Source organism: Vanacampus margaritifer, chromosome 18 (genome assembly GCF_051991255.1).
Source record: "Vanacampus margaritifer isolate UIUO_Vmar chromosome 18, RoL_Vmar_1.0, whole genome shotgun sequence".
Classification (NCBI taxonomy): domain Eukaryota; kingdom Metazoa; phylum Chordata; class Actinopteri; order Syngnathiformes; family Syngnathidae; genus Vanacampus; species Vanacampus margaritifer.
The window spans coordinates 4,733,883-4,755,241 of record NC_135449.1 but is presented as its reverse complement, the minus strand read 5'-3'; the positions used below and the strand labels follow the sequence as shown (position 1 = coordinate 4,755,241).

Below are 21,359 nucleotides of genomic sequence, written 5' to 3'. Positions count from 1 at the left end.
ATCACTTGTGCAAAATTAGAAAGAAAAGTAGTGTGTGTGTGTGTGTGTGTGTGGGCTGGGAGGATCACCGGTGGAGGTGGAATGAATGGTGGGTACGGTGAGGAGGTGTGGTAACAGCTCTCTTGTGTGGATGAGATCAGTTTGGAAGCAAAGAAGTGTGTGAAGCCGGCAGGGTGGAAAAGACTCAAGGAGGTCATGGGAAGTGGATTTAAAAAAAACATGCGGTAAGTGGCGACAAATGAGTTATACAGCACTTCTGAACTTAGTAATTTTTTTGCCAATCTGTAACATTATGACGTCAGCTGTTATTTTAACTTGGATCAAAACGTTTAGAGGAATAATGCTTAGTATAATCAACTGAAAAGCTCTATGGTACAATTAACGAGGCCTGTGAGTTCCTTTTTATGTTCAAAAAGAAATAATTGAGAAGCACTGCACGGGTATTTTCCAACATTCAAAACCAGTTAAACATAGGGATTCCCTGGTTACATGTATAAGAATGAGACAACTGTTAGGAAGAATTTTTTTTTGTACTTCCTTCCTGACTGCAAAATGGACAAACACTGAAGTATGCAATTTTCCTTCTGCTGTAAGCTCTTTAAAGTTCAACATTTCTCTACACCGGTGTTACATTGTTGCAGGTGTCCTAATATGCTCAGTGTTGACTTCCATCATGGGTTTCTTCTAATAGTGCTGCTGCTTCAAGGTCAGTTAACTTTTAATTTTTTTTGTACAACTGTTTTGCATTCCATTTCACTCCCTCGTACACAATTCACTTAATATTTTTAATGATGCAGTGTGGAATGCTTTGTGAGACCTTTTGACATGGCAAAGTGGATTGAGAAAAAACAAAACGCTTAATGCAGTCGTGGGCAAATATTTGTGCTCAAGGGCCAAATTTGTGTAGTTTCAAAACAGACGGGCCCTGTCATCCATAGATAAAATCAAAAGCTTAGAATATGTAGAATGCTTTGTTGGTGTTAATGGTGGAATGATTTATTCTCATTTTTACTTGTATGTGCACCATAACTCAAGTTGTTTTGCTAAATGATTTTTGATTTATTAACAAACCATTTAAAAAAAAAAAAAAAAAAAAACTTCCCCCCTGTATTTTCTTTAAAATGCATCAACACATTTTTTTTCTCTCCTTTTTCTCTCTTGGACTTGTCAAAATTTGCCTAAAGCGAGCGGCGTGAGTCACGGAGCAATATAATCTTTTGACTCATTTTAAAAAATGACAGCTTTAGCACCATCTGCATTTTTGATCATAGTTTGAGCTGTTAGGACCCTCCAATACCGGTAAATCATATATATATATATATATATATATATATATATATATATATATATATATATATATATATTTGCTAAGTCGTTTTTGCACTTACTTTTACAAGCATTTAAACAATTTTGAGTTGTTCAGGTGTTTGTGTCAGGTTGACTTGACCTCCGTGTTCTCTTCTAGTTCAGCAGGGTACCTCGGTGCTGGAAATCCAAACCAGCCACGATAACATCCTGAAGATCAACTCTGCAGGGGAGAGTGGGTCATCACAATAAATTAATTGCATTGAGGAAGGCGATGATTGCGATTTTCCAAAACTCTTGTTAGCTCTGTGCTTCGCAAACTAAAGACAAACACTGGCAATCGGGATTATTTGGGACTTGAGCAGACATGTTTTTTCGTCCATAATGGTTTTGCACTGAGCTGAAATTTGCACTGTGTGTAATTGTATCTTTCCATTGGAAGTGATGCAGTGCTCTGCAGTCATGGACATCCTCTTCCTCTTGGATGGTTCCTACAGTGTGGGGAAGGGCAGCTTTGAGCGTTCCAAGCATTTCGCAATGAAACTTTGCCAAGCCCTCGACATCGGACCAGATAAGGTTTGATGGCCCTTCTCTCCCCTGTCATGCGCCATCTCACTTGAAAAACATTCATTGTGAGTACACTGTCACCCCATTCAGGTGCGTGTAGGATTTATCCAGTTTAGTTCCATCCCTCGGTGGGAGTTTGCTCTGGATTCATACACCACCAAACAAGAGCTGAAGATACGGCTGAAGAAGATTTCCTACAGGTGTGTTCCATGCAGCAAAATTGCAACATGGTGGCTTTTAGAAGCTTTCTGGAAAGACTACGTCACTCACTTGCAGTTTTACATGTCAATGGCATTTTTTTTTAGCCTGCAAATATTTAAGAAAGTGATGACGATCTGTCACCATGCTGACAAGACAACATGCCGAGTTCAAAAGCTCAAACAGGAAGTCAGCCAAGAAGAATTAGCAAGATGCTAATTGGCTGTCAATCATTGCAGACTCCCTTAAATGTCACATTTACACTTTGTATTTTGGCATACAGAGGTGGCAGCACACAAACGGGCCTGGCTCTGAAGTACGCGCTTTGGAAAGGTTTCCCGGGTGGGCGCAACTCGTCCGCCGTCGCCCGCATTGTCATCCTATTAACGGACGGGATGTCGCAGGACAACGCCATACAAGCGGCGGCGCAGCTCAAAGAAGAAGGCGTCGTCTTGTTTGCTGTTGGCCTGCGTTATCCAAGGTATGCCTGATGGTGGAAATGGCGTGGGCATGATTCATTAGTTGCTTTTTGTCGTCCAGATGGGAGGAGCTTCATGCTTTGGCCAGTGAGCCAATGGAGAGCCACGTTTTCTTTGCGGAATATTTCCATGATGCTGTCAATGGCTTGTACACGACGCTCACCACCACCTCCTTATGCGGTGCCACTCCTACAGGTACAGTGAAACCTCACAGATTTATGCTTTGGCATTTGGAAATTTGAAAAAAGTTAATTAATTCCATTGTTGTGTTTTATGTCCGTTTTAATCATAATGTAAACACCAAAATAGTAGGCCTATTATCTCATTAGTTTATCATTAACATAAATATTGCATGGCCAGTGGCTGGTACCCCACTTCGTTTTAAAAACTGCCAAAATAAAAAAATAAATGAAAATTAAAAACAGATATAAAAATTATAATTAAAAAATTAAATACAGAAAAATAAATATAAATGGAAATAAAAACAAAAAAATATATATATCCCTAAATAATGAAAATTTATTTTTATTTTTTAATCTTGTTTTTTATTTTTTTGTTTTTTATTATTTATATAGGTATATATATATTGTTTTTATTTCCATTTATTTTTTGTATTTCATTTTTGAATTATATTTTTATATTAATTTTTATTTTCACTTCAGTCATTTATTTATTTATTTTTTGCACTTTTGGTATACGTATATATGTGTATATACAGTATATATATATTTTATTTATTTATTTATTTTTTTTACCTTGTGTCCTTTTCCCAAAGGCTGCCAGGTGGAGGCGTTCCCCTGCGAAAGAAAATCATTGGAGACCGTGAAGGAGCTGCAGGGGAATTTCATGTGCTGGAAAGGCTCCAAAGGTTATTTCCCAAGCACGTCTCTCTGTCCGTACTACAGGCAAGTAAACATGGACACAAAACACTGACAAGCTGTTATTAACATGTTAATCTGTTGGATGAGTTTGTGTGTGGCAGGTACAAGAAGGCCTACAAGAGGCACGCGAGCATCTGCCATCGGACTATCTGCCCTGGTAGAGTTGTTATTCTAACTTTTTTTTTTTTTGCTCATATTTGGTCAATTATTTAATTTATTGTTGCTGTATATTTTTCTAGACCCTTGCGACTCACAGCCATGTCTAAACGGAGGAACGTGCGTCTCAGAAGCCCAAGAGGACTACACTTGTGTGTGTCCGCCAGGCTATGGGGGAGACCCTCACTGTGGTGTGTAGATCCAGATACAAAATAGTCAAAAGGTTGATTGCATACATGGAGGATAAGTGATATAGAAAATAGATGGATTTTCAAAAAATGTATTTGAGTCGCTCTAACTATGTTTATGTTGATTCTCATCGTCTCTCCTCAGCGCCAGCTTTATCACTAGATTGTTCAGTGGACCTTCTTTTCTTGTTGGAGGGGTCTTCCACACTCACCTTGGAAGGCTTCCTGCGCCTCAAGTCCTTCCTGAAGCGCTTTCTGCAGACCGTGATCGGCTCCAACTCACCTAGCAAAGTAGGCCTGGCTGTGTTTGGAGGAGAGACTCGGGTGGAAGCTCAGGTGGGGAAGTTCAAAGGCGACCTGAAGGGTCTGCTTAAGGCCGTGGACGCACTGGAACCCATCGGTGGCCCGACCAAAACGGGCCAAGCGCTGCGATATGTCACGCGCAACGGTTTTGTGAACATTCCCGTGTTCGCTGACGTAAGCGATGACCTGCCGCATGTGGTGGTGCTGCTGACCGGCTCGCCATCCGCGGACCAGGTAGTGGAGCCGTCCAAGTACGCACGGGACATGGAGCTCTTCCTCATCGCGGTGGGACCGGACAGATTGAAAGGACAACTGGATAACATCACAGGAAATCCTCAAAGGACCCTCACCTACGCTTCTCCTGAAAGGCTCGCTGCCAAGATTCCTGAACTCAAGGCTAAGATCTGCAGTGTGGATACACAAGGTGGAGCTCTGCTTATTTGTGTAAAAATAATTGTAATTATTGCTAATAATGGTGGCGATAGGGACACGCCAAGTAAAAAGAAATGTTAGTTATTCAGTTGTTTGGCATATTTTGCTGCCACCTACAGGACTGTCTTGGATTTATTTTTATTTTTATTCATAGGCTTTGAAATCTGCCACAGTAGACAACATTTTGGGGGGAGGTTATCTCATGTTTTTATTTGTTATAGTGGACGCCAGGCTGTTACGTGTTGTAAACTTACCAAGCTTATATGTAAAATTTTTAACATGCAAATCAACTTGCGATTGTTATTGGTTAGCTAGCGTCCAGTCATGAAACAGAAGTGTTGACATCATCCAAATTATGCGTTTTTATTGGTTTAGATTACGCAAATATGTACTGTAAAAGTGAAAAACAAAATAGTATATTTATATTAGATTTTTAACAACAAAATGTTCAAACCATGTCATTTCATCTAATGAAAGTCTGCTAGCTCAATGCTATCATAAGACGGGTTCACAAATATTAGCTTCTTTGTCATACATGGAGCAGAAACACACAAACAAATCATTTTTAGACATTTTTTTTCTCTCCAAGGTTGTCTCGGTCAAGCAGCGGACCTGGTGTTAGTGCTGGACGCCTCAGCCGGCGTCGGCCACGACAACTTTGCCACCGTGCGCGACTTTGCCCGCAGCCTCACCGTCCAGTTCGACATCAACCGCGATCTGGCCCAAGTGGCGCTGGTGACCTACGGTCGCAAAGCCACCACCGTCTTCAACCTGGACGCCCACGAGACGGGCTCCACTATCCTCAAGGCGGCGGCCCAGGCCAACTACGTCGGTGGTGTGGCGTCGGCGGGCACTGCCTTGCTCCACGTCCTCTCCGACGTCCTCACCGTGGCCGAGGGAGCGCGCCCCGGGGTCAACAAGGCCGTGGTGTTGGTGACAGACGGTTCGGGCGGGGACGACGCTATGGTTCCGGCTCGGAAGTTACGCGAGGACGGAGTGTTGCTGTTTGTCATCGGCGTCGGGGACGTGCAGAGGGACAGCCTGTTGCGAATCACCGGCTCGGAGCAACACTTGATATTGGTGCCGTTTTACGAGGACCTCAAATACTTTGAGGATGTGGTGGTGCAGATGTTGTGTTCAGGTGAGGAGACTTTTGGTAAAAATGTTGTGTGAAAATATAAGGTTTCCAGAAATTAAATACACAAATTCAACACTTAATATTTCCATGCTTTTGCAGTCATTTTGTTTAAATCACAAAATGACCATGCCCTGTATGACATTCTAACATTTCCTATATTGTCGTTTTGAACAGAAGTGAAAAAGCCAGTGGACCTTTGCAAGCCCAACCCTTGTATGAATGACGGCGTGTGTGTTCTTTCCGGAGGAAGTTTTGGCTGTCAGTGTCGAGGCTTCGAAGGACCTCACTGTGAAATACGTCAGTGGAGCTGATTTTTATAACTCATTTAATCATAAATGTACTAACCCTAACCTCCCCTTGATATAAGGCTGCAATATTTTAAAGATTATTTTAAAAGATGAATAGAAATGCAAGGGGATGGCTGTTTTCCATCTGAAATTCGGGTGTTTGTGTGCTTGTAGGAATCAGCCGGTCTTCACCTAGAGGAGACTTTCGCAGACCTTCTGGTCTGAGGAAGACTAAAAGGCAGCAGAAGAGCCACAAGGAGTTCCTTCGCCACTACAAATTGCACCGCAGGAGAAACGCTGCGTGACGTACACACACACACTCATCCACCAATAATTTACATCATGGACGTTTATAGAGCAACAATTCAGTAATATTTTCTATGATTCATAACTCACTACATGTTTTTTTTTTAATGTGTAATCATTTTAATTCCGGTCCATCCAAGGCCAAAGTCAGAATGGGTCACAATGTTGCTACAGTATGCCGTTAATATTATGGCTTCAAAATGCAGACCAAATGTTTTGTGATTTTTTATTTATTTATTTTTTTTAAATACCCCACCACCCCTTGTTTTATACACACTACTTGTTACATCACATTATGGGTAATGGGGCAATATACACTGAGCACTGTAATACATTAGGTAAACAATACATACATGTAAGTTAATAATAGCTTCATTTTCTTTGTTAAGGCTTATTTTGTTCTGATCTTATTTGATCGTGTGCCTAATGTTGTCAAATTTCTGTAAATTCCATGATTGTTTACCGAAACCTTTGCTAGTAAAGTCAACTAAATCAGAATTTTGCAGCCACTGTGTTTTCTAAAATCAATCTTCCGGCCTCCTTACGTTTTATTTCATTACATCCAGAAAATGTTGGGCTCAATGTAATATTTGACAACAACAAAAAAAATGTCTAAGCCATTGTTGTAGTCAGTATGTATTTATTTGAATAAAAAGTGCATTTTTAGCTAGCAGTACAGACCCAAAAAAGGCTGAATAAATGGCGTGCATATATTTACACATTTAAATGTTGAACCAAGCGACAAACTCCAGGACGACTCGTAGCCAATTAAAGACAGTCAGTGGTTTCAAACTTAAGACGCTTTTCAGTGATCAAGAGCAATTAGTCGACTGGCCAGAATGCTCCCACGCCACACCTAAAAATCCCTCCCTTTGGAGCACAACGAGTCTTTGAAAGTATCCAGTGGTTTCGGAGAGGACGCTCTTGTGCACAGGATGACGATTTCATGCGGATTTATTCGATTGTCTGGTTTCCACCAATCAATACAGTTTGCTTCAGCCATTTTTAAAAAAAATCCTAAATTGGTGAAGGATACCATGAGAGGTAATCGGTACAGAGCACCTTTTTAGCAACCCTCTGCTACAGTACCATATTTATTGGTCGACAGTGAATGGCCTCTTCTGTGCAACAATGGGAAGAACACAAATGAGCTCGGGTACAAAAACCGTACCTGGACAAACTTAAACTGGACTGTAGCACTTGGTGGATACAGTTAAGGGATCGCCACACAGGCTTAAACAGATTGACCCGAAAGACATTGGACTCTCTTCTTTAGGTGGTGGACTTCCTTTCCCACTCCTGTAACGACAAAGCAGGATTGGATTGTGATTTATTTATTTTTTTAAGTTCAAACAGAAACTAGCATCAGATTGCGGTATTGTGCTAAAAACTTTTTTTTAAACAGGCCTCACTTTGGCTTTCTGCAGCACTTTGCCTTTTGTGGCCATGATGGACGCCGGCCTGTTCTTTAGTGCAGAGGCCGAATTGACAGGAGATGCTGGGTCTGCACCGGTGGGACTGCTGGATGCTTGGCAGGAGGATGAGGATGGCGATGATGCAATTTGGGGAGCAGGCGGGGTCACTGTTTTTGTCTGAGGGTGAGCGGAAAACGTGTTTAAATCCATGTGTTTTTTACTTAAAGGCTGATTCGGGTTGATGGCGGCTGACCGTGGATGTGTCCTGGAGATTGCTGTCCAGTGTGGTCCCCAACGTGAAGGGCCCAGCCTCCACCTTCTTCAGGCTCTCCTTAACTTCCACCAGCTGCAGCTCCACCTCCACACGCCGCTGCTCAGCTTGCCGACTGGCCTCCTCGGTCTGCTTCAGCCGAGCTTCCAGTGAGACCTGCTGCTTGGCATCTGAGATGAACATACAGAAGAACACTCAGGTATGCAAATCAGATGCTTTAATGTTCTCGAAGTTGGGCTTGCAAACTTTTTGGGCATCCAGGCGTGAGGATTTTGAGTGGAAATATTTTAGCCCTGCCCTGAGTAGTTGGGATTTACCTTGGCAGGCATTGAGCTCTTCTTTGGTTTCCCGCCGTTCCTTTTTCAGGCTGGCCAGGTTGCTCCTGACCTCCTCGCGCTGTCGCTCCAAGCGCTCGCGCTCGTCGCTGTAGCGCAGCAAGTCCGCCTCTGTGCGTTTTTTGCCCAGCTTCCCCTCAACGGAACCTGGACAGCCTGGAAATCAACATACGAGTCAAATGTCAGTCTGGATCACGAGGTATGGCTGTACAATCTTCTAAGGATCAAATGTAAAATCGATTTGAAATGCTGTATTGTATTAATGGTGTTACAGCTCCCCCTATGGTCGAATGGGGGAAAGGTCAGGCATGTGCGGTTGATTGGTTGGTTCCAACTAATTTCGAATGTTATTTTTTATCTTGTTATACAGTAATAAAACAGTTTTGAAATGACTTGTATTTTAGAATAATTTTGCCATTACATATGAAATATTTAGTATTTTTTTCTTCCAAAAAGCCTTTAAAAGGATACATTTTAATGCGATTATTAATTCAGAAAGAATTATTTTTATTTAGTTTTTAGATTTGAAGGATTTTTTGATAAGCAGGTGTTCCTAAATTTGGACCATTGAACGAAAATTCCTGCTGTAAAAGAGGCAGCCTACCACTTGAGGGAGCCAAACACATGCTTTTTTTTTTACCCCCAATTCATATCCCTTACTAGTGTTAATTTCGTCAATGAAAACTAAAGAAAAATAATCTCGTCACCACACATTTTTCACCTGGCTAATTTACTAGCTTATAGCATGGAGCCACAGTAGCCACTTGTTGATATACTGTAATTGTGTCAAGTTGTTTTTCATCACAAAGATGACAGAACATTTTATTTGAAATAATTTAAGATCAGAAATGTTCAACATTATCTGCTGACCCAAAAATTATACTGGGGTAAAATGAGACTAAAATGTTGACTAGACAAATAAAATGTGTCCTTGGACTGCAATAAAGACTAAAATGCTAGATTTATAGTCGGCAAAAAATTGACAAAAATAAAAACAGGATGAGGTTGACTAACTGTGATAAAAACTAACAATCGTGATTGAAACTCGACTAAACCTAAAAAACGGTTGATCAAATTAACACTATCCCTCACCTGTGCTAAACGCTTTAGGTCGGAGCGGTTGAGGACTAAGAGGAAACCCAGAGGTTGTTTGAAGAGTCAAAGCTTTCGGGACCCCCGAGGAACTCAACGTCCTCTTGGGGGGCTCCTGGCTTTGCGGCAGGGTCTTGGAATTTGGTGGAGTTTGACGTTGTGTCTGAGCGGTGGGACTCGTGGAGCGCTGTTCCTCGGCTTTGCCGCAACTGGAGTCGTTTAAAGTAGATGCTGCGTGGGGTTCTGGCAGGTTATTTGGACTGACCTGGAATGGAGGCACCAGAGTTTTCTTCAGATATTTTGAACATCAAATTAAGCAAATCGAACTTTCAGGTACGAGGTTACCTCTTTAGTTGGACTCAAAGGGTCCTTCTGTTCCTGTAAGGGTTGAAGGGATTCTCCGGATGCTTCTTGTGGAGGCGATTCCTTTCCGCCAATTGCTACTGTATGCAAAAAAGACCGCACAGGTACCAGGTCGAGGTATACTCTGTTTTCAGGGTCCTCATCTTGAGCCACTTGGTCTTTTGGGTACTTTTCAGACATTTCATTATGTCCTTCAATTTCCTTTTCCTCGCTCTGTGGAAGACAGCCAGCAACAATATCCTGGAAAACAGTACAGTGAAACTGAAAATAGAATATTTGACCCGAATCCATTGTTCATTGGTTGGGGTAACAATTATTTCTAATTGGTAAGACTAATGACCCATTTGTACCTCTGGATCCGCTATTGACGCCACGTCGTCATACAGCTCATCTGGGTTGTGAGGGGTGGAGGGCAGGGTGTCGATATAGGTGTTTGGCTCAGAGTAGCGCCTCTGCATCAAGCTGGAACCACAAATACATTTTTGAAACTCTAGCACAGTCAATGTGAAGAGTTTTTGGGCCCATGCAGCCCTTACAGAGTTTTTTTCCTTTCTTACTATAATGACGTCTTTGCTGCGTTGACGATACTGGTGATCCTCTCTGCATTGACGTAGTCGTAGGTTAGCTCCTCCGGGTCTGTCTTACTTCCTGTCTGGGACAGCAAGAGGCCCAGCCAGTGGCCCATGACTGCGGACGTTTTGGCCTAGAAACAGAAAACAAACGAGTTCAGAATTCAGTCTTGGTCAAAGTAGCTCTCGACTCCCCAAAGCCTTTAAATGATATGGACTCAATTAAAATTTTGACTAACTCATTCACTTCTAGCCATTTTCGCTCCCGGCTGTTTTCCTGGATTTTGACTGATTTTGCAAGGCCCACAGAATATTGTGATCTATTGTTATAAAGCATGGAACCTACCAAAAGAAAGATTAGAGTCTCTTCTTTCATCAGGAAAAAAAATATTTTTCTATATGTTTCTGTTTTGCAGCAATTAGCATTAGAATATAGCAAAGTTTCATCATCATTCACAAATCTGTATAAAACTGTTATTTTTCAACATGGCCCTGGTTGATCTCCTTTGCTCTGCTGCCACCTGCTGGCCGTTTTTGTAATAACTACAATTTCCTCAAACGTTCTGTGCAGTTGGGAGGCTGCATCAAAGCCTTCTGTATGCTCTAGGATATTTTTTATTTTATTTTTTTAAACGTACAAATACGTCTTTGGCACACTTAAAACATTTAAAATAGAAAGTATATATATCTTTTTGGGAGTAAATGAGTTAAAAGCTTTTCCTTGCGAGAGGTAAACATCATTTCCATTTTTATTTCATTTTTTTACATTTGCATTGCATTCCCCAAGATGTGTCTATAGGTGTGGTCCTCCAAACCAAACCCAAGAACATTTTCCAAACCGTTCCTTACTGAACCGTTCCATGCCTTTATGGCCCAATGGGATTTATGGTGAGTGCTTTGAGAAATATGTCTTACGAAGAAGCCTACAGATGGGACATTAAATACCGTTGTTGATACTCAAATATGCAGCAGGGAGAAACTGGAGGGCTTTTTCCATTACCGAATCCCAGGACATCCCCACCCTCCACCCAGATCCACACAACACATGGACCACCCTTGCTCCAGTGAGGACAGTGTTTACTTCATGTAACCGTGCACCCGGTGTCTTAAAAAAAAAAAATGCTGACACATTATTTTTTTTCACTCCAGACGTTTCTCTTCATCCTGGACTTGATGTTTTCATAACAAGTGAGCCGCCCATCTCTCGTACGACGTAAGTCCTCATCTGGGTCAAATTTTCATCCAAGGCCTACGTCAGCTTGTTTATCATCAGCACCCGACGTGACCCAGCCCAGCAACACGTCACTTTGGCTTGGTGTCAATGCTTATCCGGTGCTTCTGTCATGAAAAATGGTGCTGAATACCTCCAGGGTTGCCAGCTGCGTGCCACTCATGTCGATCCGGAAGGAGTAGAGGTGTTCCGGGCTGGGGTCTGGCGAAACCTGGCAACCCTCGAGCTTCACGGCAGGTTGGCTCACTTTGCTCTTGTTCTTGTCCTGGTAGAACCACAACTGACCGTTCTTGATAAGGCACCAGCACGTTCGCCACTGGCTGTTCACCAGCACGTTGAGGTAGCCTGACAAAAGGACGGTAGCAAAATTGGTTCATTAAAATACAATTTCACAATTGGTTAATTCATTTGTTGCAAATAATACAATAAGAATAATAGTAAAATAAATTGTAATTGAATTATTCAAATTAAAAATGAGAATGAAATATTTAGCTTGTTAAAATATATATATTTTTAAAAACATTTTTAATAAAGACTATTTAATAATTAAATTTATTTAAAAAATTACATTATACAATTTTTTTTAAAAAGGATAGTACATTTACTATAAATTGTATTATTATTTATTGAATGAATGTTAATTAATATTGCGTAATTGATTAACAAAACGCATTAAAAAAATATAAAAAATATATTGTTTTACAAAATTTTTAACGATACTATTAAATTAATTATAGTTTAAGAATAGGAATGAATTATTTGCTTATTAAAATAGCATTTTTAACAAAGATTATTTAATAACATTTAATATGATAAATTTATTTTAAAAATTACATTATTCGAAAATAGTTTTAAAATTTACATATACAGGATAGTACATTTAATATTAATTTTATTATTGAATGAATGTTAATTGATAATATGCAATTGATTAACAAAATGTATTAAACAATTTTCTAATATAAAAAATATATAATCTTTTACAAAAAAAATTAACAATACTATTAAATTAATTATACAGTTTAAGAATTAGAATGAAATATTTTATGCATAGAGTTAACATTTAATTACTTCTTAATGACAATAATGAACAAAAAACTTAAATAAAAATAAATACAAAATGTGCATAATTAAATCCTAAATGTGTATGTGTTTTTGTTTGTTGTGTTTTAATTATAATTGCCCCCTAAAAATGAAAATGAATATTTTTACTAATATAATAAAAAAAAAATTGTTTGCATTTTATTTTTTTTTGTCCAGTTTTATAAATTTAATATGTTAAACAAATGTGTGTAACAAATGTACCCATCCCTGATCTCCAATCCTAGATTTGCACTAGACTAACTCACCGGACGTTTCGACACATTTCTCGGCGTTGTCCAACGACGACACTTTTTTCTTTCCGATGTTCATCAAGTTGCTGAGCTTCAAACCTGCACTGTATTTTTTCTTCACTGTAAAAGGAACAGTTGTCAGGGACGCTAAGCAAAACCACAAGACGATGGTTCAATTTCGTTGCGTCAACTCACCATCTTTCTCGGGAGTCTCAGCATGACTGTCGGTGCTGCTGCCGCTTTCCGAAGCCACCGAGTGTCGCTCGCCGACCTCCCCCTGTCAAAAACAACCGCATCCAAGAGTTATGGTCACATTTGTGTGGAATAAATCTACCCAATTCATATTTTATTCTGACCTTAGTGCAAATGAGCCTGGGAGAGTCAGAGGCGGGATACTGCGAGTCGCCGTTCTCGCTCGGCTTGGGACTGATCTCCTGGATCACCTAATGAGCACAAAGGAAACGGTATGCTTACCAGCCAATCATACCGGTTTTTAAATGGGCATCTTTTTGTGAAATATGAGCCAAACGTTACTTTGAGCCACTGCTCCGTCTGCTCCTTGCTCTGCAGCCCCAGCACGATGGCCTCCCCTCCCACTGGGACGATCTTCAGCTTGTGCTCCTTCCTCTTCATCTGCTTCTCCTTGTAGGTGACGCCGCAGCCCAGCAGGCTCACGTCCAACAGGGGCGTCTGCTCCTTGGAGCTCTTGTAGCACTGAACGTAGCAAAAAAGAGACACGTTGTCAATCAAATAGGTACAGAAAAAAATGATTTTTGTGGCTGTGTTTTTCTACAATGTTGCTAGAAATTAGGGGTGTCAAAATTAGTGTATTCATTTTGAGTTCATTTAAACTTCCTTTAACTCATTTTATTAACACACGATTAAATTCTGTACTTCCAGTCGCAATACACCAAACACATCCACGTCAAAATTTCGTAGTAATACATTTAATTAATAATGCATATATTTGTGGAGATTGGGGTTAATATTGTATTTTACAATTTTTTAAATGTACAGAATTTAATAAGTTATTTCATGTTAAAGATTAAATTTCTCTTGATATGGAAAAATGCACTAAACGTTTTACAAATGCAATTATGCCATCTAGGGGCAGAACAATGACCTCAACACAAATCACTATCACACTCGATTTTTACAGTACAAGGCACCTTTTTAATTTTAACTCAATTTTATGAATTAAGAAATTAATAGTTAAACATTTTTCCCAATTTTGTTAACAAGAGTATGAAGAATTAGAAAAAAAAAGTTGCTTGGCCCTTGATTCAGTAATTTCATAATAAATCATAAAATTGAGTTGAAGTTAAAAAAATGTATTGTACTGTAAAAATCAAGTGTTATTGATTTGTGTTGAGGTCATATTTTTGCCACTAGATGGCATAATAGCTCTATGTCTTTTTCTTTTCACATTAAGAGCGACATGAAGTAACTTGTGAAATTCTGCACATTTTTAAAATTGTATAATACAACTTTATCCCAGTCTCCACAAATATATGCATTATTATTCAATTTATTACTGCTCAATTTTGACGTGGACGTGTCTGCTGCGTTGCGACTGAAATTCCCCCAGTACAGGCTTTCCAAGTAATGGGCGTCCATTAATCGACCGTTAAAAAAATTTGTGCCGTTAAAGGAACATTAAATTAATTCAAAATTAACGCACTAATTTTGACACCCCTATTGACTACATTTTTATTTTATTTTATTTTTTTATTTACCAGTAGACGGTGATCTTTGATGACACACAGTTGCTTGGCCCACTGTCCGAGCCACTTCTTCCTCCACAGGAAGGCGCAAATGCGAGCGTCTTTCATCAGTTCGATGGACGCCTCGGCCGATGGCCACTGGTGCTGCGCTGACAGCGACTTCCCTCTGGTCACCACTTCCTCCTCGTCGTAGGACTCGTACGAGCTGCTGACCGCCTCGCCGTCGTCTGGGAAAGTAAGAGTGACACTGCGTGAGCGCACAGTGATGGGAACGGGAAGTTGGAAAGACAGACAGGTAGCTACCGCGGGTGATAACGGCATAGACAACGCTGTCAGAGCTCGCCACTCGCAGCCAACGCCTCAAGAGGAGGCTTTGCAGGTCTGCACGAGAACCACAGGCAGCAGAAAAGAAGGAAAATAGGGACAGTTTAACACACAGTGAGAATATGCCATGCATCAGACACTTGCAAAATGATAAGGTGGACAACTTTGTGGCTTTATTGGGGCATTTGGCTCAACATTTTGACATCATGTTAGGGCTGCTCGATTATGGAAAAAATAATAATCACGATAATTTGGGCAATAATTGAAATGACGATTATTCAAACGATTATTTTTTGGTACAAAACAAGAAAATGTTTAAGCATATAGTATAAATATATAAATACTTTAACTTTTACTTTCCTTTTGGACCCCCCAAAATTTATAATAATAATAATAATATATATTTATAATAATATATATTTATTTATTTATGTTGGAAAAAACTTAATTTATCGTTTGTTACAAAACAAGAAAATGTTTACATGTTTAAAAAATATTAAGACCAATTAAGAAAAAAAAATTGAAATACTATAATTATGCAAGTGCACTTTGGACCAAACAGAATTTATAATAATATATATTTATAAAAATATATATTTATTTATTTATGTTAGCAAAAACGTGAAGTTGGAGTGCAGCATTTGCACTGTGCAGTAGGACAATTATAAATTGTTTTGGTACAAAAGAAAATGTTTAAACGTAAAATACAAAATATTAAGACAAATAAAATTCTTTGAAACACTTTCATTAAGCTAATTATGCACGTTCCCTTTGGATGAAATTAAATTGAATTAGTTATTTGAAAATTTATAAAAGGCGCAAATGTATAAATGTAAACAATTCAAAAATTTGTATTAATAATATTTTCTTTCTTTTTTTACGATTATGCTGATTTTGTAATTGTGGAGCGTAATAATTGAAATTGTAATTACATTTCGATTAATTGCACAGCCCTACATCATATGAAAGTTATATTTTGATCTTTGGCATTCACTCGACTATGCAGGTGTCCGTGAAGAAAGTAAAGCATTGACATAAGCTGACAGAGGGACGAATAGTATCACACAACACGATTGAAGGCCACTCCTTACCATTGACGGTTTCCTCATAAGGTTGAGCCTCCTCGTAGTAACTCTCTGAGGCTTCCGAGCAGGTCGGCACCTGGACGCCGGGTAGGGGAAAAGGTTCCCGAGTCACGGGGCCCTAATGGGAAAAAAATGGCACCAAACGATTAGATCACCTCTGCAAACTACAAATGCTAATTGTGCACTGTAAAAACTGTCAAAAATAACACAATATATAAATATTGGTCAGATCCTTTTAGTTGGGTCAAAAAATTGGGTCAATCCAGAAAGTTGTCAAAACATCTCAATTAATGAGAATAAGTCCACAGTATCCCTTCGATGGGATACAACGACATTACTGAAAGCGCGCCAGAAGATGAAAAGAAGTGCTTTCATGCCAGATTACTTAGATGATCAATACACCAAAAGGTATTTCAAACTATTCCGCCGAGCACCGAAACAAATAGGTCGCTTCAGTCCGACTGCACAAAAGTGAACTGTGCACAAATTCTGTGAGTCGAATTAAGAAACATTTTCTTCCCGGCCGCTGATAAAAGCGTCTGATCTTAAATCTTGCACTTTCTCAGGATCCCTCCCAAGGCGCATCCATTCCCTCAGCAAGATCACAGAAATGCAAGATGGAGCAGATGAGCAGAGGGAGGTGCCAATTACGTACAAAGCAAGCCCTGGGGGAGGTTAGTGGGAAAGTAGGAAGGTTTTTACAAAGTTGATGATCCAAATGGATTTGAATATGAAAAATTTAAATTGGTGATTATTTTCCTTCCAATAAAACGTCAAAACAGCTGTAGGCAAACAATAATAGTGTGTTGACACTGCATGATGGTGCAAAAACGATGAAGCACCTTGCAGGAGGTCGCCCGATATTTACTGCCAACAAAAGTCTATTTTTCTGTTTTACTGTAACTTCAAATTGGAGCTTTTACCATGGAAGTGTTTGGCCGAACAGAAACTTATAAAAATATCTTCGGGGGTGTATTTCTACTGTAAATCACACAGCAGTCGAAGCATCTGCTGTTAATTAAAACAAGGCATTCCAAGGCAGCGGCAGCGGCCTCCTGTCACACCCACCTTATCACTATGTTGCAATACGGGAGTGTGGGGGGGTTGGGGGCGTATGTCCGCCATTGCAGACATTGACACTGCGTGCACACGTACAAAACGTCAAGGTGTGTTTTATCACTCAAAAGATGCTTTACTCTCACTTCAACCCGCTCCTTTCCTTTCATTTGACATCCTCAGCGACTTGATCCGGCATATGTAACAAAAGCAAGCAACGGGGGGACCGGGGGGAGTAATCGGGGTGTGGTGGAGGGGGTTGGGGGGGGGGGGTAAAGAACAGGCAGAGGAACATGGAAAATCCCTGGTTCCCATGCCAAGAATCTGGAAAAACAGTCTGAAACTGGGAGCGTTGTAGTGGAAGAAATCTTTTTTTTTTTTTATGAAGTAAAATTAAACTAAATATTCTCACTGACTGTCACAGGTTTGCTAAAACAAGACCAAAAGATGTCACAGATGCAGTTCATGTGTGTATATGTCTATCTGGACAATCACTTAGCACTCTGAATTTGACCTAAAATTTCTAAATTAAAACAATTCTGACCACCTTTTTATATCACGTGCTAACCACGACTCCATCATGCTGAATTTTGGTATAAAGTTTGAAATGACGCCGCCTTACAACAACCTTTAAACCTGTTCCCAAATTTTATATCAGTACTTGTATATGAAGGACCAAAACAAAACAAAAAATAATAATAAATAAATACCGTAAATGAATGATTTTAAAATGGATATAAAAATATAATTTAAAAAAATAATTATATATATATATATATATATATATATATATATATATATATAAATAAATACAAAAATAAATATAAATTAATAAAAAAAAACGCTCTGCTCTTCTTCTTTTCCTATCATTTATTTATTTGCAAAATAATGTATATTCAAATGAGGGGGCGGTCCTAAAGCATGTCTTGGGTTGGAGTCAGCCATTGCAAACCCGCTACCCTCGCGACCCTACCCCGGATTTTTGATTTCCATTTGTGTATTATTTTTTGTATTATATTTTTTATATCCATTTTTATTTTCACTATTAGCCATTTGTCTCTTCATTTTTAATTTTGGCCGTTTTGGTCCTCCATACGTGTATACATTGTGCGGTCAGAGAATGTTACCATAAACATTTTGAGCCAATGCCATCCAATCAAACTTGACGTCTGTTGCTCACCAGTCGCCAGCATGGACGTCTGCTTTCATTTCTTCTTCCTTCCATAGCGGCACCGTTACTATCAATAGAACACTTCTATTTTCAGACCATGCATTGAATCGCCGCAATGGAACTCTTCAAACGTTTGTTTACCGGGTCACATGTTGTGGATAAATGGATCCATTTCAACCGGAGTGTCATATTTTTCCGTCGTGAGACCCCGCGTTTGCGAGATCATGGACATGCCCGAGGGCCTGGGATCCGTTCGAGACAAGAATGCGACCCTGGTGGAAAGAAACCCGTGTCGGGTGAGGGTGAAAGTGGAAGACAGCTGGTTCGTTGTGGAGAGGGCCTTCCTCGCCAGGCACAGCAACTACTTCCGGGCCCTCTTCCAGTCCGGCATGCTCGAAAGTCATCAGGAGGAGCTGCACCTTAAAGGCGGCGTTCACGCCAGAGGTTTTCTCATCGCTCTGGCGGTCTGTAAAGGGGAGACGCCGACCCTCTCCGAGCCGGATGAGCTGGCAGACGCCGTGGAGTGCGCCGCTTTCCTGCAGGTGTCGCGTTTGACCCGCCATCTTTGCGATATCGTCGATTCGGACAACTGCCTCTTGCTCTACCACGCCGCCTCCGTCTTCGGGGTGGAGAAACTTTTTCACAGCGCCGCTCTTTTCCTTCGCGACGCCTTCGAGGACCTCAAGGAAACGGCGGCGGCGACCCTCCCTGAGAATCTGCTGCGGCGCTCCCAGTCGTTATCCCCCGCGTCTTACGTCGCAATCGGGACTCATTCTCCTTCGTCGGAGCTGCTCCGCGACGCCTACCGGGTCGTGTGCTACCTGGATGAAAACGAAGGGCGATGGAAGCATCTCACGCACCTCCCGACCCGATGCAGCACTTCCATGTGCGGCGTGGCCGTGCTGGACAACCGCCTGTACATCGTCGGCGGCGTTCACGGCTATGGGAAAGACACTGTTGACGGCGCCTTCTGCTTTGACCCCGAATCGGGGGTTTGGACCGCTCTGCCAGGACCCCGGACCCCCAGGTATGACTTCACCTTACTGGGGCACGAGGGCCGACTCTACGCCATTGGAGGCGAGTTCCAGAAACGCTACACGGCCGCGGCCGAGTGTTACGACCCGCTGAAGGGCGAGTGGGCTTTTATACGACAAGCACCGAGGCCGGTAGCGTCGGCCGCTTGCGCCGTTGCGAGGCGCCGGATGTTTGTCTGCTTCTGGAAGCCACCTGATACCACGGACATTTACGAGTATGTCGCATGTGATGACGAGTGGAAACTCGCCACCACGATGGTCAGACCTCAGAGTTACGGCCACTGCATGGTCGCCCACAGGGACAATTTGTACGTCATGCGCAACGGGCCCTGCGACGACTTCCTCCGCTGTCTCATCGACTGCTACAATATCACCACGGCCCAGTGGACAGCCGTGCCGGGCCACTACATCAACAGCAAGGGGGCGCTGTTCACCGCCGTGATAAGGGGCGACTCGGCGTTCACAGTGAAACACATGCTGACGCTCGAGTACGTCATCAGCGGGAACGAGTGGACGCCCCGAAGGCAGATGAAGGGTTTTCCGAATAGCGGATCGCTATGGACGTGTTTACTTCGGCTTCCCAAGACGGGACCGGTAAAACCTCGGGTGGATGCGCAGGGGGAAGAAAAGGAAATGTCTTTGAAAGACAAAACGGAACGGTTGGTTGATGATATGCTGGAGGTCTAACGTTTTTCTTTTGGGATACAAGGAGTCCTTGAATTGTTAGCAAAAGCTATCTGTTCTAAGGATTTCAAAAATCTTCGGATCTTTTACCGTTTCCTCACGCCTTGAGTAATTAACTCATTTGGTCCCAAAAACATATTTATACGTTTTTTTATTATTATTTTTTTTAATGCTAGAGCATACAGAAGGCTTTGATGCAGCCTCTGACCTGAAGAGAACGCTTGAAGCAATGGTAGTTATTACAAAAACGGCCAGCAGGTGGCAGCAGAGTATAAGAGATCAACCAGGGCCATGTTGCAAAAAGCTGCTTTAAACAGATTTGTGAATAATGATGAAACTTAGCTTCTTCTTTTTTTCCTGATGAAAGAAGAGACTCTAATCTTTCTTTTGGTAGGTTCCATGTTTTTGTAGCAATAGCACACAACATTCTGTGGGCTTTGCAAAATCTGTCAAAATCCAGTAAAACAGCCCAAAGCCTCAAGCTTGGGTCAATGAGATTTGTGAAAATACAGCCTTTGGGATTAATTTTCCGAATCCTTTCATCTATTTCTAACTTTTTTTGTTTAACATCAAACTATTTGACATGGCGATGCAGTCACTTACTGTTCTGGGGGGTGGCAGATTGGGAAGGCTCTTCTGTGGGACGGGGGAGTGTTTGGATGCTTTTCCATTGACCAGGACATTTGATCTCTCATCTAGAATGTAAAAGTAACATGAGCTTGCACTCCATTTTAAAACAAACACAAAGCAAATGGATACATAACTCGTCCTTCACGTGCGTTCTGCCTTAACACCATTGTGGGACGTCCAGATGTCCCACACCGGAGGGCGGATACCGGCATTCAAATCCGATGAGACCTGATCTGATTGGGGCGGATTCGGATCGCTTTGACTTTTGGGTGTATTGTATTTCTTGACCTAGTTTTGATTGTTTTTGGCGAACACAAACAGGGGATCTACTTCCTTTTGCGTGCCATAGTTTATTTATTCGACAAAGCTGCATGGTTGGATTTGAATTGGATAAAGATTGTAATGGCTTTTCACAGGGACTCAAATAATGTGAAACAGGCGTTTAATTATTTGCGGTGCAGAGGATAAAGTATATATGCATGTGAGTATGGTTATATTGCTTGCTTTACTGTTTGTGTTTAATCAAATTTTTTTAATGAATTAAAAAAAACATTGTAACTATCCATGATATTCATTAGCTTGTCCTTGGCGTTTTGCATTGTGTATTAGCATTAAGCTAGCAAAGATTCTGAAAGCACAGTTGTGTGGTTTGTTTTAAATACACAAACATTGGAATGGGATTATGTTTAGTTTGACAGTAAACTTCAACTGGGTTGGCAATAAACAATTTCAAGCCTTTTTTTTTTAATTGTTCAATATCTCCCAAACTACTGTATGTTGTGAATTGAGTTGTTTTCTGCT

At 40.9% G+C, this 21,359-nt stretch overlaps 3 protein-coding genes and 1 long non-coding RNA gene across 5 annotated transcripts in view; 3 read left to right on the top strand and 1 right to left on the bottom strand.

The window, feature by feature from the left end:
- Positions 1-50: 50 nt before the first annotated feature.
- Positions 51-6,738, top strand: vwa2 (von Willebrand factor A domain containing 2). Its single transcript, XM_077551022.1, has 14 exons — positions 51-224; positions 642-706; positions 1,466-1,540; positions 1,748-1,881; positions 1,963-2,072; positions 2,354-2,551; positions 2,611-2,744; positions 3,325-3,454; positions 3,532-3,587; positions 3,670-3,777; positions 3,920-4,501; positions 5,099-5,650; positions 5,822-5,944; positions 6,109-6,738. Exons 1-14 carry the CDS (start codon positions 196-198, stop codon positions 6,237-6,239), a joined length of 2,427 nt encoding a protein of 808 aa, XP_077407148.1. The 5' UTR covers positions 51-195; the 3' UTR covers positions 6,240-6,738.
- A 103-nt stretch (positions 6,739-6,841) lies between these two features.
- afap1l2 (actin filament associated protein 1-like 2) overlaps positions 6,842-21,359 on the bottom strand; it is a 28,404-nt gene continuing 13,886 nt past the window's right edge. Inside the window, exons 4-20 of one of the 2 annotated variants that reach the window (XM_077551020.1) lie at positions 20,532-20,623; positions 15,990-16,101; positions 14,878-14,955; positions 14,587-14,801; positions 13,385-13,564; positions 13,207-13,293; positions 13,046-13,127; positions 12,866-12,970; positions 11,650-11,861; positions 10,274-10,419; positions 10,067-10,178; positions 9,699-9,956; positions 9,354-9,618; positions 8,244-8,417; positions 7,909-8,096; positions 7,653-7,832; positions 6,842-7,539 (exon numbers count right to left, since the gene is read on the bottom strand). In XM_077551020.1, coding sequence (XP_077407146.1) covers positions 7,513-7,539; positions 7,653-7,832; positions 7,909-8,096; positions 8,244-8,417; positions 9,354-9,618; positions 9,699-9,956; positions 10,067-10,178; positions 10,274-10,419; positions 11,650-11,861; positions 12,866-12,970; positions 13,046-13,127; positions 13,207-13,293; positions 13,385-13,564; positions 14,587-14,801; positions 14,878-14,955; positions 15,990-16,101; positions 20,532-20,623 — 2,513 coding nt within the window. In that variant the 3' untranslated portion in view covers positions 6,842-7,512. The remainder of the gene's footprint in view (positions 7,540-7,652; positions 7,833-7,908; positions 8,097-8,243; positions 8,418-9,353; positions 9,619-9,698; positions 9,957-10,066; positions 10,179-10,273; positions 10,420-11,649; positions 11,862-12,865; positions 12,971-13,045; positions 13,128-13,206; positions 13,294-13,384; positions 13,565-14,586; positions 14,802-14,877; positions 14,956-15,989; positions 16,102-20,531; positions 20,624-21,359) is intronic. The other variant, XM_077551021.1, reaches the window with a different exon arrangement.
- On the top strand, positions 8,295-17,230 carry LOC144038482 (uncharacterized). Its single transcript, XR_013289230.1, has 9 exons — positions 8,295-8,460; positions 11,073-11,173; positions 11,255-11,349; positions 11,435-11,498; positions 11,656-11,753; positions 13,212-13,314; positions 13,421-13,604; positions 14,593-14,809; positions 16,550-17,230. It is a non-coding gene; the product is annotated as an uncharacterized LOC144038482 (long non-coding RNA).
- On the top strand, positions 17,922-21,115 carry LOC144038481 (kelch repeat and BTB domain-containing protein 13). Its single transcript, XM_077551023.1, has one exon. It carries the CDS (start codon positions 18,360-18,362, stop codon positions 19,929-19,931), a length of 1,572 nt encoding a protein of 523 aa, XP_077407149.1. The 5' UTR covers positions 17,922-18,359; the 3' UTR covers positions 19,932-21,115.

Bases quoted from the DNA above. Each gene is read 5' to 3' on its own strand.
- vwa2 (XM_077551022.1), top strand. From the start codon at position 196: ATGGGAAGTGGATTTAAAAAAAACATGCG. The intron at 225-641 runs GTAAGTGGCGAC...ACATTGTTGCAG, and splicing joins GGATTTAAAAAAAACATGCG to GTGTCCTAATATGCTCAGTG. The intron at 2,745-3,324 runs GTACAGTGAAAC...CTTTTCCCAAAG, and splicing joins ATGCGGTGCCACTCCTACAG to GCTGCCAGGTGGAGGCGTTC.
- LOC144038481 (XM_077551023.1), top strand. From the start codon at position 18,360: ATGTTGTGGATAAATGGATCCATTTCAACCGGAGTGTCATATTTTTCC.